We start from the raw sequence: 14,393 nt of genomic DNA, 5'->3' as shown, positions 1-14,393 counted from the left end.
CAAATGTATGTATTAGGAGCACTGTCATGTGCTGTTTACATGAGCAGTACTGTATGTGTGTACCGAAAGCATAAACTACCACATCAGAAATATTAACATAACAATAATGAATAGTATTCTACATTATCAAATGTACAACTACGTCCTGACTGTCCGTTGCAGCTGTAGACACTTTCCCTTTGGTTTTCGTCCTTTGGAGTCATTTATAAGGCTTCACTCCCTCTGCAATAAGAAGAACAATCATAGCAGTTTGCACGCACATGCACACACTCACACACTCACACACACACTCACACACACACTCACTCACACTCTCACTCACTCGCAGACTTGCGCTCTCGCTCTCACACTCACTCACACACTCACTCTCACATACTCGCACTCTCACACACTCACTCACTCTCGCACTCTCGCACACTCACTCTCACACACACTCACTCACTCTCACATACTCGCACTCTCACACACTCACTCACTCTCGCACTCTCGCACACTCACTCTCACACACACTCACTCACTCTCACATACTCGCACTCTCACACACTCACTCACTCTCGCACTCTCGCACACTCACTCTCACACACACTCACTCACTCTCACATACTCGCACTCTCACACACTCACTCACTCTCGCACTCTCGCACACTCACTCTCACACACACTCACTCACTCTCACATACTCGCACTCTCACACACTCACTCACTCTCGCACTCTCGCACACTCACTCTCACACACTCACTCTCGCACACGCTCACACTCTCACACGCTCACGTGCACTCTCGCACTCTCACACGCTCACGTGCACTCTCGCACTCTCACACGCTCACGTGCACTCTCGCACACACGCTCACACGCTCACGTGCACTCTCACACGCTCACGTGCACTCTCGCACACACGCTCACACTCTCACACGCTCACGTGCACTCTCACACGCTCACGTGCACTCTCGCACACACGCTCACACGCTCACGTGCACTCTCGCTCACACTCACACTTGCACACACGCTCACTCTCACTCTCGCACACACGCTCACTCTCACACTTGCACACACGCTCACTCTCACTCTCGCACACACGCTCACTCTCACACTTGCACACACGCTCACTCTCACTCTCGCACACACGCTCACTCTCACACTTGCACACACGCTCACTCTCACTCTCGCACACACGCTCACTCTCACACTTGCACACACGCTCACTCTCGCACACACGCTCACTCTCACACTTGCACACACGCTCACTCTCACACTTGCACACACGCTCACTCTCACTCTCGCACACACGCTCACTCTCACACTTGCACACACGCTCACTCTCACTCTCGCACACACGCTCACTCTCACACTTGCACACACGCTCACTCTCACACTTGCACACACGCTCACTCACACTTGCACACACGCTCACTCTCACACTTGCACACACGCTCACTCTCACACTTGCACACACGCTCACTCTCACTCTCGCACACACGCTCACTTTCACTCTCGCACACACGCTCACTCTCACACTTGCACACACGCTCACTCTCACACTTGCACACACGCTCACTCTCACACTTGCACACACGCTCACTCTCACTCTCGCACACACGCTCACTCTCACACTTGCACACACGCTCACTCTCACTCTCGCACACACGCTCACTCTCACACTTGCACACACGCTCACTCTCACACTTGCACACACGCTCACTCTCACTCTCGCACACACGCTCACTCTCACACTTGCACACACGCTCACTCTCACTCTCGCACACACGCTCACTCTCACACTTGCACACACGCTCACTCTCACACTTGCACACACGCTCACTCTCACACTTGCACACACGCTCACTCTCACACTTGCACACACGCTCACTCTCACACTTGCACACACGCTCACTCTCACTCTCGCACACACGCTCACTCTCACACTTGCACACACGCTCACTCTCACTCTCGCACACACGCTCACTCTCACACTTGCACACACGCTCACTCTCGCACACACGCTCACTCTCACACTTGCACACACGCTCACTCTCACACTTGCACACACGCTCACTCACACTTGCACACACGCTCACTCTCACACTTGCACACACGCTCACTCTCACACTTGCACACACGCTCACTCTCACTCTCGCACACACGCTCACTTTCACTCTCGCACACACGCTCACTCTCACACTTGCACACACGCTCACTCTCACACTTGCACACACGCTCACTCTCACACTTGCACACACGCTCACTCTCACACTTGCACACACGCTCACGCTCACTCTCGCACACACGCTCACTCTCACACTTGCACACACGCTCACTCTCACTCTCGCACACACGCTCACTCTCACACTTGCACACACGCTCACTCTCACACTTGCACACACGCTCACTCTCACTCTCGCACACACGCTCACTCTCACACTTGCACACACGCTCACTCTCACACTTGCACACACGCTCACTCTCACACTTGCACACACGCTCACTCTCACTCTCGCACACACGCTCACTCTCACTCTCGCACACACGCTCACTCTCACACTTGCACACACGCTCACTCTCACACTTGCACACACGCTCACTCTCACACTTGCACACACGCTCACTCTCACACTTGCACACACGCACACTCGCTCTCTCGCACTCACTCACACACACACCACGAGCTGATAGTGACTCACTGTTGCCCCGGGGCCGCTGCAGGCTGCTCATCCTGGAGGACAGAGACTGTTTCTCAGTCGGGACAGACCCAGACAAAGTGTAGGAGGAGGAGGAGGTGGAGGCTGGAAAGGGACAATGGCAGAAATATTCAGATCTTTATGTCAAATGTGTTTATGTGCAACGTTGCAATTCATTTTGGATTTTAATTTCAAGTGCACTTTTTTTCTTAAGTTAATTTTTTTTTACTTTTTGCAAGAACTAGAAATCTGCGAACACGAAACAACTTAATCCAATCCACCTTGAAAACAATCTTTACTTTAAATCATGTTGTTATTAACGTGTGTCACCTAAAGCTCACAGAGTAGATGACACATCTACACGATCACGTTAATGTTTATACTCTATACGTGTAAAGGCTGTGCTTCCTGGCTTCTTGCTGTCCACACAAAAGTCTGTTTCTCTGCACAGAGATGCAGTGATGATGTCCATGTGTTCCTCACTGTCAGATCACATTAAAACTTCATTCTCACTGCACCTCCGTTCTCCGCTTTCCCTCCGCCATCTTCCTCCTGTGGCCGGGCCTTAGACCTGGCTTTCACGCTCCATTTAGGGGCTTGATTTAACTCCTAACTTTTGCCCAGTCCGTGGACACTTATGGACAGGTTGACGGGATATTTTGGCTTCCATTCGAGTTAATGAGAAAGTGAGAATAGAGGTTTGACAGAGCTGAAGCTTAGGCTGGCAGAAACTAAATTTACCTTGGACTTAACTGTGGGAAAAACGTTAATGCGATTTCAATATTTTGGCCCAGAGTGATTGACTCACCTGTAATGGAGAAGGAGGAGGTGGAGAAATCCAGCTGATTCTTCTTCCTCAACTTCTTCTGAGCTTCCATGTACTCGGAGTAGCAAAACGTTAACTTAAAGAAACATACAGATTATATTGATTATTTGTCAGGACATTTCCATAATGGGCCAAGGGCAAGATAACTCATTATGTGGACATTTTTACAACACATTTTAAGAGAATTACATTATGATTAATGTGCACTTTGCGTCTGACCCATCCTTTAATGCCACTGGGGCGTCCTGTCGGGAGCACTATCCAGTTGTTTCTCATCTTTACTCTACTCTATATTGCGCTACGAAAATCTGTCAATCTTTAACACAATTCTGCAAATCATATCTAACTCAACAATAAAAAATGCTCCAATTAAAGGCTACAGTTACTCCCCTGTTGGACTGAATCATTAGTTTTGGCTCCGCTGTGAGATACACAAACATGTCTATAATGTTTGGTCCCTTTAGGAGTAGAAGACTTACGGGTTCAGGTGTAGGGTCCGAGTTAACTCGTCTGAATTCACTTCCCTCATTGTCTGAAATGGCTTCATCAAAATCCTCCTCCTCATCATAGTCTCTGAAGCCGGACTCTTCCTTTTCTTGCTCTTCCTGTCAAAAGAAAAAAGAAAAAAAGTAGCCCAGCAATTCCCACTCTTAATATTGAATAAACCTCCCATATCACCTCTACACAGATGATCCCTTATTTTATCATATTTGTCTATATTGTTTTTCATTATTATTTGGTTTTACTGGTTTGATTTCATTTTCACCACTGGTGGAGCTTCATAGAGAATATTTTGTTTAATGTGCAGCACTTTGGAAACTGTTTTAGGTGTATAAACATGTGCTATATAAATAAAGTGGATTTGGAATTCAAAAGTCAAGCGTGAGTTAGCCGTGTGTTGGACGAGTGGAATCACAGCGTCAGAACACGATCTGTCTGGATTAAATTAAACTTTGATGAATCGACTGAGCATTTTAATTCTACAACAAACTACATTCATTCTGTAAAAAATGAAGTCAATATATAGTAAAAAACACAATGTAAAATGAACATTAAAGCTCTAGTACGTAAGTATTTAGACAAATAAACAAAAATAATAGCAGGATTTTCATGACTTTTCTTTTTGTATGTATTAATTGCGCTTGAAAATGTAGAAAAACGTGCATCCTTACAGTGAGTGAGCTGTATCTCCACAAACCTGACCCGTACTTAGCCTGGAGGCTCCACCTGCTCGTCTCCATAGAAATGTTGTGCCTTTGGCGTAGACCTCTTCAAATTAGACTTTTTTCATCAAACTGTTTGACACCATATGCATATACACCATCATTTGTACCACTTTCAATGCCATAGCATCAACCCGGTTGATGCTATGGCATTGAAAGTGGTACAAATGAAAACTAATCAAATGTTCTTGCATATGGTGTCAAACACATGAATACCTGTGTAAGTTTTAACACATTATAATGCACAAACATACATGTTTTTGATGCTTGGAAAGGATGACATAATATGATGCATAACCTTATCTAAAAAAAAATACTCTATAGTCTATACAGCTTTACTCTATAAATATGTATGTTTGTGCATTCAAATTTGTTTTTATTTTATCAGCTTTCATTTGGTACCACTTCATCAACCTCTGGGAAGCTACAAAGAAAACAAGGACATAATGTCTCAAATTTTGCAGCGTTTTGAAAAAATTACATGGCTCTTGAGTCAGGCATAGCCAAGGTCCCAGATCAAAGTAACTGGTATATTTAGTTAAGTTATGACCTTGGAGAATGGGAATAATATCAGTTTGCATAAGTTTGATGAAAAAGGTCTAATTTGAAGAGGTCTACTCCAGAAATAAGGCTTCAACACTTTTTTTTCATGGCGTCGTGCAGGTGACGCGCCATCGCCAGATTTATGTAAGAGCAAGTTGTTGATTTTATGGAAACTGAAATGAGCTTCTGCCGTTGTTCTGGCAGTGTAGAACGGAGCTAGCTTGTTTTGCTAACAGCAGTTGTAGATTTAGGGCACGTCAACTTACTTCACAACAATTCATTTAATCAGCAAACAGTGAATCAGTTCAACTGTGTCTGCATCAGTGATAAATGTGAGCACAGCTGCAGTTCCTGTTGTTTATCTGGTTTTAACTGTTTACTTGATTCTCTTTTTTTAGTACAAACTAAATATTTAGCAGAGTTGTCAACTTTTATTTGTTAATATACCATGTTAGCTCTTTCACCTTTTAGTGTTTGGAGCTCTTGCATTATTCACCACTGACTCATGCGTTTTGCTAAAGTTCAGACAGTGATGTCACCTGTATAACCTTTGTATTAACGAAAAAGGTATTAGCAGGTGGATTATGGGTAGTATATCAAAGCCTGGAGGAGCCAACACTGGACTGAAGAGAAGATGTCCTCATGGGCTTTCAGGTGGATTGCTCTTACCAGTGCTTTCCTTTCCTCCTCCTCCTCTTCCTCTTCTCTGCGTATCTGTCGTCTGACTCTGGCTCGGTGCTTCAGTCGTTTCTGCTCCAGCACTGGCTGCAGCTGATCTTCTCCGACGCTGCGACGGAACTCCTGAAACTCGGGCCAGTACCTCATCAGTTCACTGAACACGGACATCTGCAGAGAAAAAACATGGCAAGTTGTGCATTATTAGAAAAGCCAAAGGGCAATTCTCCCCAAGTACAAGCTGCTGCTGCTGTTGTTGTTGTTGTTGTTGTTGTTGTTGTTGTTGTTGTTGTTGTTGTTGTTGTTGTTGTTGTTGTTGTTGTTGTTGTTGTTGTTGTCGTCGTCGTCGTCGTCGTCGTCGTCGTCGTCGTCGTCGTCGTCGTCGTCGTCGTCGTCGTCGTCGTCGTCGTCGTCGTCGTCGTCGTCGTCGTCGTCGTCGTCGTCGTCTTTTAGGGGTTAAGGGTTAATGGGATAGTTGTGGTTAAAGTCCAGGAGACGACAGTGTCACCTGAGCCTCTCTGAAGATGTACGGCCCCAGTTTGTTGCGGTTCTCCATAATTGTCTGGGCCTGGAATTGTGGGATGTCGATCTGCAGAGCTGGAGGAAGAGAAGAGTTTATGAAGACGTTGATGATGGTGGAGATCTTCTTCTCGACGGTGGCTTCATCACTGTGAGAGTGACACAGGTCCTGGACACACACAGCGGGCAGGCAGACCATACAGCGTTTCAGTGCAAAACAAGATAAGGAAATAATAATAAGACAAATTAGAACATGACAACTCATCCATGTGTAAGCGACCGCAGTGTCTTTAAATATACACGTTTCAATGCAACAAAGAAGTATTTTAAACATTTTATGGAGCATTTATTGCTCTACTTTGGAAGATTTAAATATCTCCATGGACACAAGCAGGTGGCAGCCCTTTCCCCAGAAACATTACATAGTGCACCTTTAAAGCCCAGGTAAGTTTTTGCAAAAAAAAAAAGTAATATAAAAGCATAATTTTTAATTTGGGATGTTTTTATTGCACTGAAAAACGTTGAAAAACAGGTCTTTAATGTAATCGGGCTGTATCTCCACAGACCTGATACTTGGCCTGGTTTCCATGGAAATGTTCCTTTGGCTATAATACTTCTATATATATAATAAAACTTCTATCTCCAACAAAAATGTTACAAAGTATCAAAGGCTTTGAATTTCTATTTCCATGAATTATGCAAACGACACGCCACCACAGAAAGTTACATACTGTTGCTTTAAGTAACACTTACACTGTTTAGTAACAAGACACAAGTTCCATGTTCTTGTTTACTACTTTCAATTTCAGGATCAGTTGTAATTTTGTACTAATTAGTTGGCTAATTAGTACAGAATTAGTCATTCCATTTGCAAGTCAAGTATGTTTTAACTACTTTGGCACTGGAGGTTGCATGTAAGTGATCCAGCAGCTCTGTGTCCAGTGTCTGGTTGCTCAGTGTACCTTGTATCTCTGAACCTCGAGCCAGAAGAGCACATCATTCTCCAGGAACTCCTCCTTCAGAGAGACAAAGTGCTGGAACAGTTGACAGGACGCAGGTTTGAGAAGGACCTGCCGAAAAGACAGGATCTCTTTGGGCGAGGTCATCCACAGGCCGTCACACTGAACACAAAACAACAGGTTCAATAAGAAGAAGTCACTTATAATATATGATCACCACAAGGCCATTTACAGCAGAGGACAAAGGGAATCCAAGCAGAACTAAAACAACAAGATGTAAACCACCACTAATCTAAAACTGAACCAGTAAAACAGGAGAATAATGAAATAATTTTCTTGAACTGACAAAAGATAAATGCATAATAAAACCCTGAAAAACCCCAACACTCATACCACAGTTGTAAAACCTGGGCAAAGCTACAGGAAGTCAAGATAATGGTTTGTCTAAAAAGCTGCTCTTTGCCAATATTGAGATAACAATCTTTCAAATCATAGTCACAATTGTAGAACCTCCTTCCTGTAATCATGTGAGGGGGAAGTATCCATGTTTCATATATCGTTGAGAGAAAGAACAGGAGAACAGATCGACGCAGGCCGAAACAGGCAGGTTAGAATTTCTTTAATCTTGTTTATCCTGGATTCAATTTGGAAACCACAAGGCCACGATGGTGTTTGACGGAGCCAGGCGACGGAGCCAAGGCATGGAATAAAATCAGCCTCGAAGCTCAGCCAGCCAATTATATTTCTATTATGTTAGAAATGCACTGATGCTCAAAGTTGTGTCTAAACCAGGACCAAACCAGGTCTAAATCAGGACTACTAAACCATGTGTTAGCGGTATCTAAAATCCGGACTAAACCAGGATTACTACAAACCAAATCTGAACTAAAACAGATGTAAACCAGGACCAAAATTTTTATAAAGCCGACATTTTACCGTCCAAGAGTAAAATGTGTCAAACTTTTCGGAGATCCACTGACAGACACCTTCATACTTGTCGAGCCCTTGCGCCCCAGCTTGAGAACCGCTGCGGTAGCGTCTACGGCTTCACCTCACCTGCCAGTCGTCTATCCTCACTCTGCTCCGACGCCGTCCTTTGCGATGGTGCCTGCCGCTCGTGCGAAGCTGCCACAGACAACACAACACAAACACTCGGGTCAGAAGTCGCAAAGTGAGAAAAGCCGGATGAACATAGAGACACGGAACACCACCTGAAGCTATCCCTTATTGTCACCTTTATACCAATGACCTGCAACTAGATTTCCCTCTATTTGTAGCCTCCAGCCTCTTCTCTGCTGCGCTCTCCTCTTCTGTCTTCTTTGCCTCTTCACAAGTCTCTTTTCCAGTGGTGTAACTCTAGCCCAGCTGCACATCTCATTACTGCCTAAATGAGCGGACGTGGTAAATTCGATCACATAATGGTGCGCTGTGGAGGGACGAATCGGTGGTTTTTGTGTGGTGTCCCGGTACAGGAACCTGATCGAGAGAGGCTGTAAGTGTCTTTAGTGGTTTCTCCGGTAGCGCAGTAATTACAGTTAAATAACAATGTCAAAACAGGCTAAAAGTCAGTTATTATCTGTTTTGTTAAGTAGTTAGCCACTGGTTTTGGTTGGCCAGGCTTCTACGAACATAGTCCCTATCACTGTGTAAATAAACCATTGTAAAAGAAGAATCTTATCATGCGAATCAGTGTATTAGATGCATTTATGTGTGGTTTCTTTTGGCAGTCTGATTAAGCTGTCCGTCTTGACATTAAAACACCTCTGAGACACATCTAGGAGGAAGTGCCAGGGGTGGAGGAGGTCCAAGAGTCGCTGCTTATTGGAAAAATGTTGAATTAGTTGATATGAATGCCTACCATCGGCTTGCCCTTCTGCCTCTTCACAAACTCCTCTGTGGCAAGGAAGTCGGGTAGCCAAGTGGCCTCTATGTGGCTCCTGATAATGTCCTGTATCGCTATGACGACTGTGTTCGACAAGCAGTCCATCTTTAACCTCTCTAGGCCTCCAGTCAAACGCAGGATCTAGAGAAAACACACAAATACCAGAGTCAAATGATCATGTCTAAATGTTCATCAATCTTCGGGGCTTGAAGCAAACACGACCAAAGGTCCCGCATTCTAGCTTTGCCATTTGAGTCTCTTGCACTTACCAGCAAAAATAATGAAACCAATGAATGAATAGAACTATTTCAAACAGTGATATGTAGTTTACACTAAGCCAGGCGTTCCTAAATGCATGAGAAACATCACTTCAATAGCAACCACATGAGGGATATCAGAGGTGGACATTAAAGTGACCACATTGGGACCCCTGGCTCTTAAACTTGAAAGTCCCATTTGAAAACCTGCCTGAGCAGGCTTCAGCTTCTCCTCTTGTCTGTTCCCACAGCCCCTGCTCTCTGCTTTCTGTCTTCAGGCTCAAATCTGACCATGTCCAACTATTTATATCTCCTTTATATCGCTTTTTGCATGCGTTCTCTCTCTCATTCTCACACTCTGGGGCATGTCAAAATGAGAACCATCCGTGGCACTGCGGAGGGGAGCAGAGCAGATGAAAGGGTGTCCCATCTGAAACAGGCTGCCTGGCTGAGTGAAGGCATCCCGGGCCAAAGCAGTAAAGCTGTCAGCCTCTTTACATGGCTCACAGAGACAAGAATCCATGGCGAGATGGAGAAGCAGATGCCAGTGCCGGCAACCACAGGCAAATGTTAATATTGGTTTGGAGTAGTAACAATGTCATTAGTGGGAGAGTGAACTCGCAACAAAAGTCACAAGTCATGAATTTATTTAAATACTGGCTTTACATTTTGAGTCTAGACCCTCTTAGTAAAGTCTGAATGGAAAGTCAGTTTCACTCAGTTTGATAGTAGTGAACAAAATAATGCTTTGTCCAACATGATTATTAGTCAAAACAAGCAGAGCCCAAAGACCACCTAATGTCACATTCTATTTAAGAGACTCTCACCAGTGCAACATGCATGAAACCCACCCTCTGTCCTGAAGCCAAGGCTCTGCACTTGTCTTCCCTTTGACTAAAATCATCTGAGCCTCGTCTGGAGGAGTATCATGTGCTGTCAGTGTCACCGGAGCTCATCATCTTGGCTTCATCCATCCAAACCACACTTCAGCTCTTCCAACCCTTTTCTTTCAAATTGTCATCAACAACCCCCCCGTCCCACTATTGCCCTCTAGTGACACCCCACTGTCAGAGCTGTCAGTGTGATGGCCACACTGTGCCAAAGAGGAATCTGGGAAAACAATCTGACCAGTAATATTTTATAAAAAGGAAATGTTGGGACTCAGCCAGGGCTTACATCTGAAACTGATCATTTATGAACATACGAGTGGGCTACTAGCAAATCATTTCATACTATAAATATTCATTAGTTTCATGCTCACATTGCATTCAGCGCTTTGCTACACAGTGCTACAATGTAAACCCAGTGCTTGTTGTACCTCATGTTGTTGGTCAATGGAGGCGGGGCTGTTTGCATCAAAGAAGTACTTCCTGTTGAGGTATCTTCTGACGAGGTGAGCCGATCTCTCCTCTCTGAGCGTCGCTTCTTTCTGAGGAATCCGGTTGTACTGCTCCAGCTCCAGCCAGCATGACAAGTGGATGCTGCACAGGGCAAGACACGGGGCAAGACACGGGGCAAGACAAGGGCAAGACACGGGGCAAGACACGGGGCAAGACAAGGGCAAGACACGGGGCAAGACACGGGGCAAGACACGGGGTAAGACAAGGGCAAGACACGGGGCAAGACACGGGGCAAGACACGGGGCAAGACACGGGGCAAGACACGGGGCAAGACACGGGGCAAGACACGGGGTAAGACAAGGGCAAGACACGGGGCAAGACACGGGGCAAGACACGGGGTAAGACACGGGGCAAGACACGGGGCAAGACAAGGGCAAGACACGGGGCAAGACACGGGGCAAGACACGGGGCAAGACACGGGGCAAGACACGGGGCAAGACACGGGGCAAGACACGGGGTAAGACAAGGGCAAGACAAGGGCAAGACACGGGGCAAGACACGGGGCAAGACACGGGGTAAGACACGGGGCAAGACACGGGGCAAGACAAGGGCAAGACACGGGGCAAGACACGGGGTAAGACACGGGGTAAGACACGGGGTAAGACACGGGGTAAGACACAGGGTAAGACACGGGCAAGACACGGGCAAGACACGGGGCAAGACACGGGGCAAGACACGGGGCAAGACAAGGGGCAAGACAAGGGCAAGACACGGGGTAAGACACGGGGTAAGACAAGGGCAAGACACGGGGTAAGACACGGGGTAAGACACGGGGTAAGACACGGGCAAGACACGGGCAAGACACGGGGCAAGACACGGGGTAAGACACAGGGCGAGACAAGGGGCAAGACACAGGGCGAGACAAGGGGCAAGACACAGGGCGAGACAAGGGGCAAGACAAGACACGGGGTAAGACACGGGGTAAGACACGAGGCAAGACAAGAGGAAAGACACGGGGTAAGACACGGGTGTATTTTTCTTTTGATTGTTCTAGAAATAGCCTTCACGTAGATAAAACAGTCTTACCTTGCGTCCTGGTTCTGGAGGAACTTCATGAAGTATCCGATCTCGTGCCGCTGTCGCAGTATTGAACCTAATCTGTAGCCTTTATATTCTGAAGACACTTTGGCCCAGGATTCAGACAACTGTGGGATTTTGAGTGTGGGAGAAAACTCCTCAGAAGAAAGCCAAGCTTCATATTCTTCCTGTAGGAGAAAAGATGAAAGCTAACAGAATTTGTTTTTGTCTTTTATTCAAAGATTCCGTGTTTTTTTTCCTACCACAAGAATGCATGAAACCAGTCACATTATTACATGCAATAAGATTTGAAGATGTTATCCAATGTAGATGCCGTACTCTATTTTTACATTTCAATGTCATCCATCGCTTCACTTAATATTACTACTTGTGTCGTTCCAAGTAATATAGCCTTGGATGAAGTGAGAGCCAGCCATGTTACTAGGTGATGCATAAATATTGGAAAGTGCATTTTTCACAGTTTTATTTGGGTTAGCTACAGTGCACTCACAACGTGTGTTTACTAGCTAATAAAATGGCCCTTTTTACAAACTGTGGACCTTGTTTATATGCAGTATTTTGTAGCTGACCTGTTTGCGTCTGCTGCCTGATTGCTCGTACAGAATCTGTAGCTCTCTGTACTCCTGAGTGTCCACGCGGCGGGTTTCCTCCTGCACTGGGACCTGGAGGAATCAAACAGTAAATGTAAAGGATGAAAAACTGAATGAAGATGAGCATCAGTGGGCCAGAAATAGTGGTCTACAACATGTATCAGGAACTATTACTATTACAGTATAATGTAACTCATGCACGTTTACTTCTAATTTCCTACATTAAAACAGCCTCAAATCATTCTATTCTAAACTGTGGACAGTGGAATGACTTCAATTCAACATTTTATAACTGAAAATACATTGAATTAGCTTGAATTGAATGACATGCAATTCAAAAGCTTTTAAACAAAAGTGTCACAAAACTTTCTCATACAGTATTTTAGGTTTAAATTTTCTCTACAGGTAAAATTTGACGGGAAAAAAGTAATTCAAGAAAATCACAATTTCATTGACAGTAGGAAGTAATTGTGATTATATTTGTGATAATAATGAAGCATCATGATAAGAATACTTTGTGCTAGTTCCAGACCAAAATACATTGAAACGATGGCATGAGGAAGTGTTTTTAATGCAGTAAAGTGTGTTAGGTGTTATTTTCTCTGTCACCCTCAGAGGTAAAAGTGTCCCTGCTTCTCAGACTGTTGGACGTGGAGGTGGGGGGGGGCTCAGACAGTGGCAGGGGCTTGGGGGGGACTCACTGACCAGCTCATGTTCGCTTTAACAATATAGCTGCTTGTAAACACTCCATCCACGGTGCTAAATCTGCTCAGCCTGGCTCCGCCAATACCCTTCTATTAAATGATATCATACATTCTCTGGCCATGAAGCAGCACAATTTACCAATCTCATTGAGGCGTTTCACTCCACAATGAGATTACAGACCTGCCAGGGATATTACTACACACTTCATGGGTGTTTGCAGATATCATTATGACTTTAACCTTCAGTAACTGCCAATAGTAAAAAGGGTACATGTTTGTGGCAATGAACATCTTTATATCCAACTCAGCAGCGAACAAATGTCAGTAGTTTCAGAATTATTTTATGAATTACAAATACAATCATCAGTGAGTGAATGACAAAACAAGTTAGTGCAGTTAAGTCATCTCCTAGATAATGTTTGGGGGAGGTTTCTTGTCTTATTTGTCCATCTAGCAGTAAGAAGAGGGTACAATACATGCCCTGTATGTGAAAACGGTATAAATTACCGGTACACATTTTACTAATGTAAAAAGGGGACATATAATGTAAAAATAACTTTTATCAACTTTAATCCATGATTTAACAGTGCTTCGTCATCATTAGATTATTCACTTTTGTCCTTGTGTCTGTTTTCACCTACCCCCTATCCCCACTACGTAGCCCTTTTTTATATTACAAACATATACATCAAAATCTGCTTCTTGCTGCAGTGTAACGCTTCTATGATGAGACCGGAGAAGCTCTTCTGCAGTTTTAAACAGAAAGTCAATGGACCAGTTTGTATTATAACTGTTTTGGATTAAATATTGCATTTTACATTGAATAAATGAAGTATTGTGGTATTAGACAGATTCATATAGTCGAGACTAACCTGTTGATATGACTCCCTGCCTCTTTTGATCAGTATTGACCACGGCCCTAGAAGGATATTTAAGACGTGCTCCTCGATGTCGTCAAACAGCTCCTCAAAGGCAGGCTTCAGTCTCAAATACACGTCCCTCCTCATGTCCTCGTGGATGGCCAGGCTCCTCCGGGCTGAGCTGCACAGGAAGGTGGCATAAAGCAGCTGAAGCAAAGCAAAGGAAAACAAAGATGTTTTA

General features: G+C 44.8%; 1 protein-coding gene across 1 annotated transcript in view; it reads right to left on the bottom strand.

Annotated features, from left to right (window-relative positions):
• Positions 1 to 199: 199 nt before the first annotated feature.
• LOC140374105 (regulator of G-protein signaling 22) overlaps positions 200 to 14,393 on the bottom strand; it is a 23,393-nt gene continuing 9,199 nt past the window's right edge. Inside the window, exons 12-24 of the mRNA XM_072460898.1 lie at positions 14,165 to 14,359; positions 12,568 to 12,660; positions 11,987 to 12,165; positions 10,879 to 11,041; positions 9,280 to 9,444; positions 8,478 to 8,546; positions 7,425 to 7,583; positions 6,452 to 6,631; positions 5,938 to 6,114; positions 3,982 to 4,107; positions 3,485 to 3,578; positions 2,680 to 2,781; positions 200 to 222 (exon numbers count right to left, since the gene is read on the bottom strand). Of these exons, the coding sequence (XP_072316999.1) occupies positions 200 to 222; positions 2,680 to 2,781; positions 3,485 to 3,578; positions 3,982 to 4,107; positions 5,938 to 6,114; positions 6,452 to 6,631; positions 7,425 to 7,583; positions 8,478 to 8,546; positions 9,280 to 9,444; positions 10,879 to 11,041; positions 11,987 to 12,165; positions 12,568 to 12,660; positions 14,165 to 14,359 (1,725 nt within the window). The remainder of the gene's footprint in view (positions 223 to 2,679; positions 2,782 to 3,484; positions 3,579 to 3,981; positions 4,108 to 5,937; positions 6,115 to 6,451; positions 6,632 to 7,424; positions 7,584 to 8,477; positions 8,547 to 9,279; positions 9,445 to 10,878; positions 11,042 to 11,986; positions 12,166 to 12,567; positions 12,661 to 14,164; positions 14,360 to 14,393) is intronic.

The sequence above is a fragment of the Eucyclogobius newberryi genome, unplaced genomic scaffold (assembly GCF_026437365.1).
Source record: "Eucyclogobius newberryi isolate DKJ021-1_F unplaced genomic scaffold, fEucNew1.0.hap1 SCAF_3, whole genome shotgun sequence".
Classification (NCBI taxonomy): Eukaryota; Metazoa; Chordata; class Actinopteri; order Gobiiformes; family Gobiidae; genus Eucyclogobius; species Eucyclogobius newberryi.
Note: the sequence above shows the minus strand (reverse complement) of the source record. Positions and strands in the feature narration are given on the sequence as shown.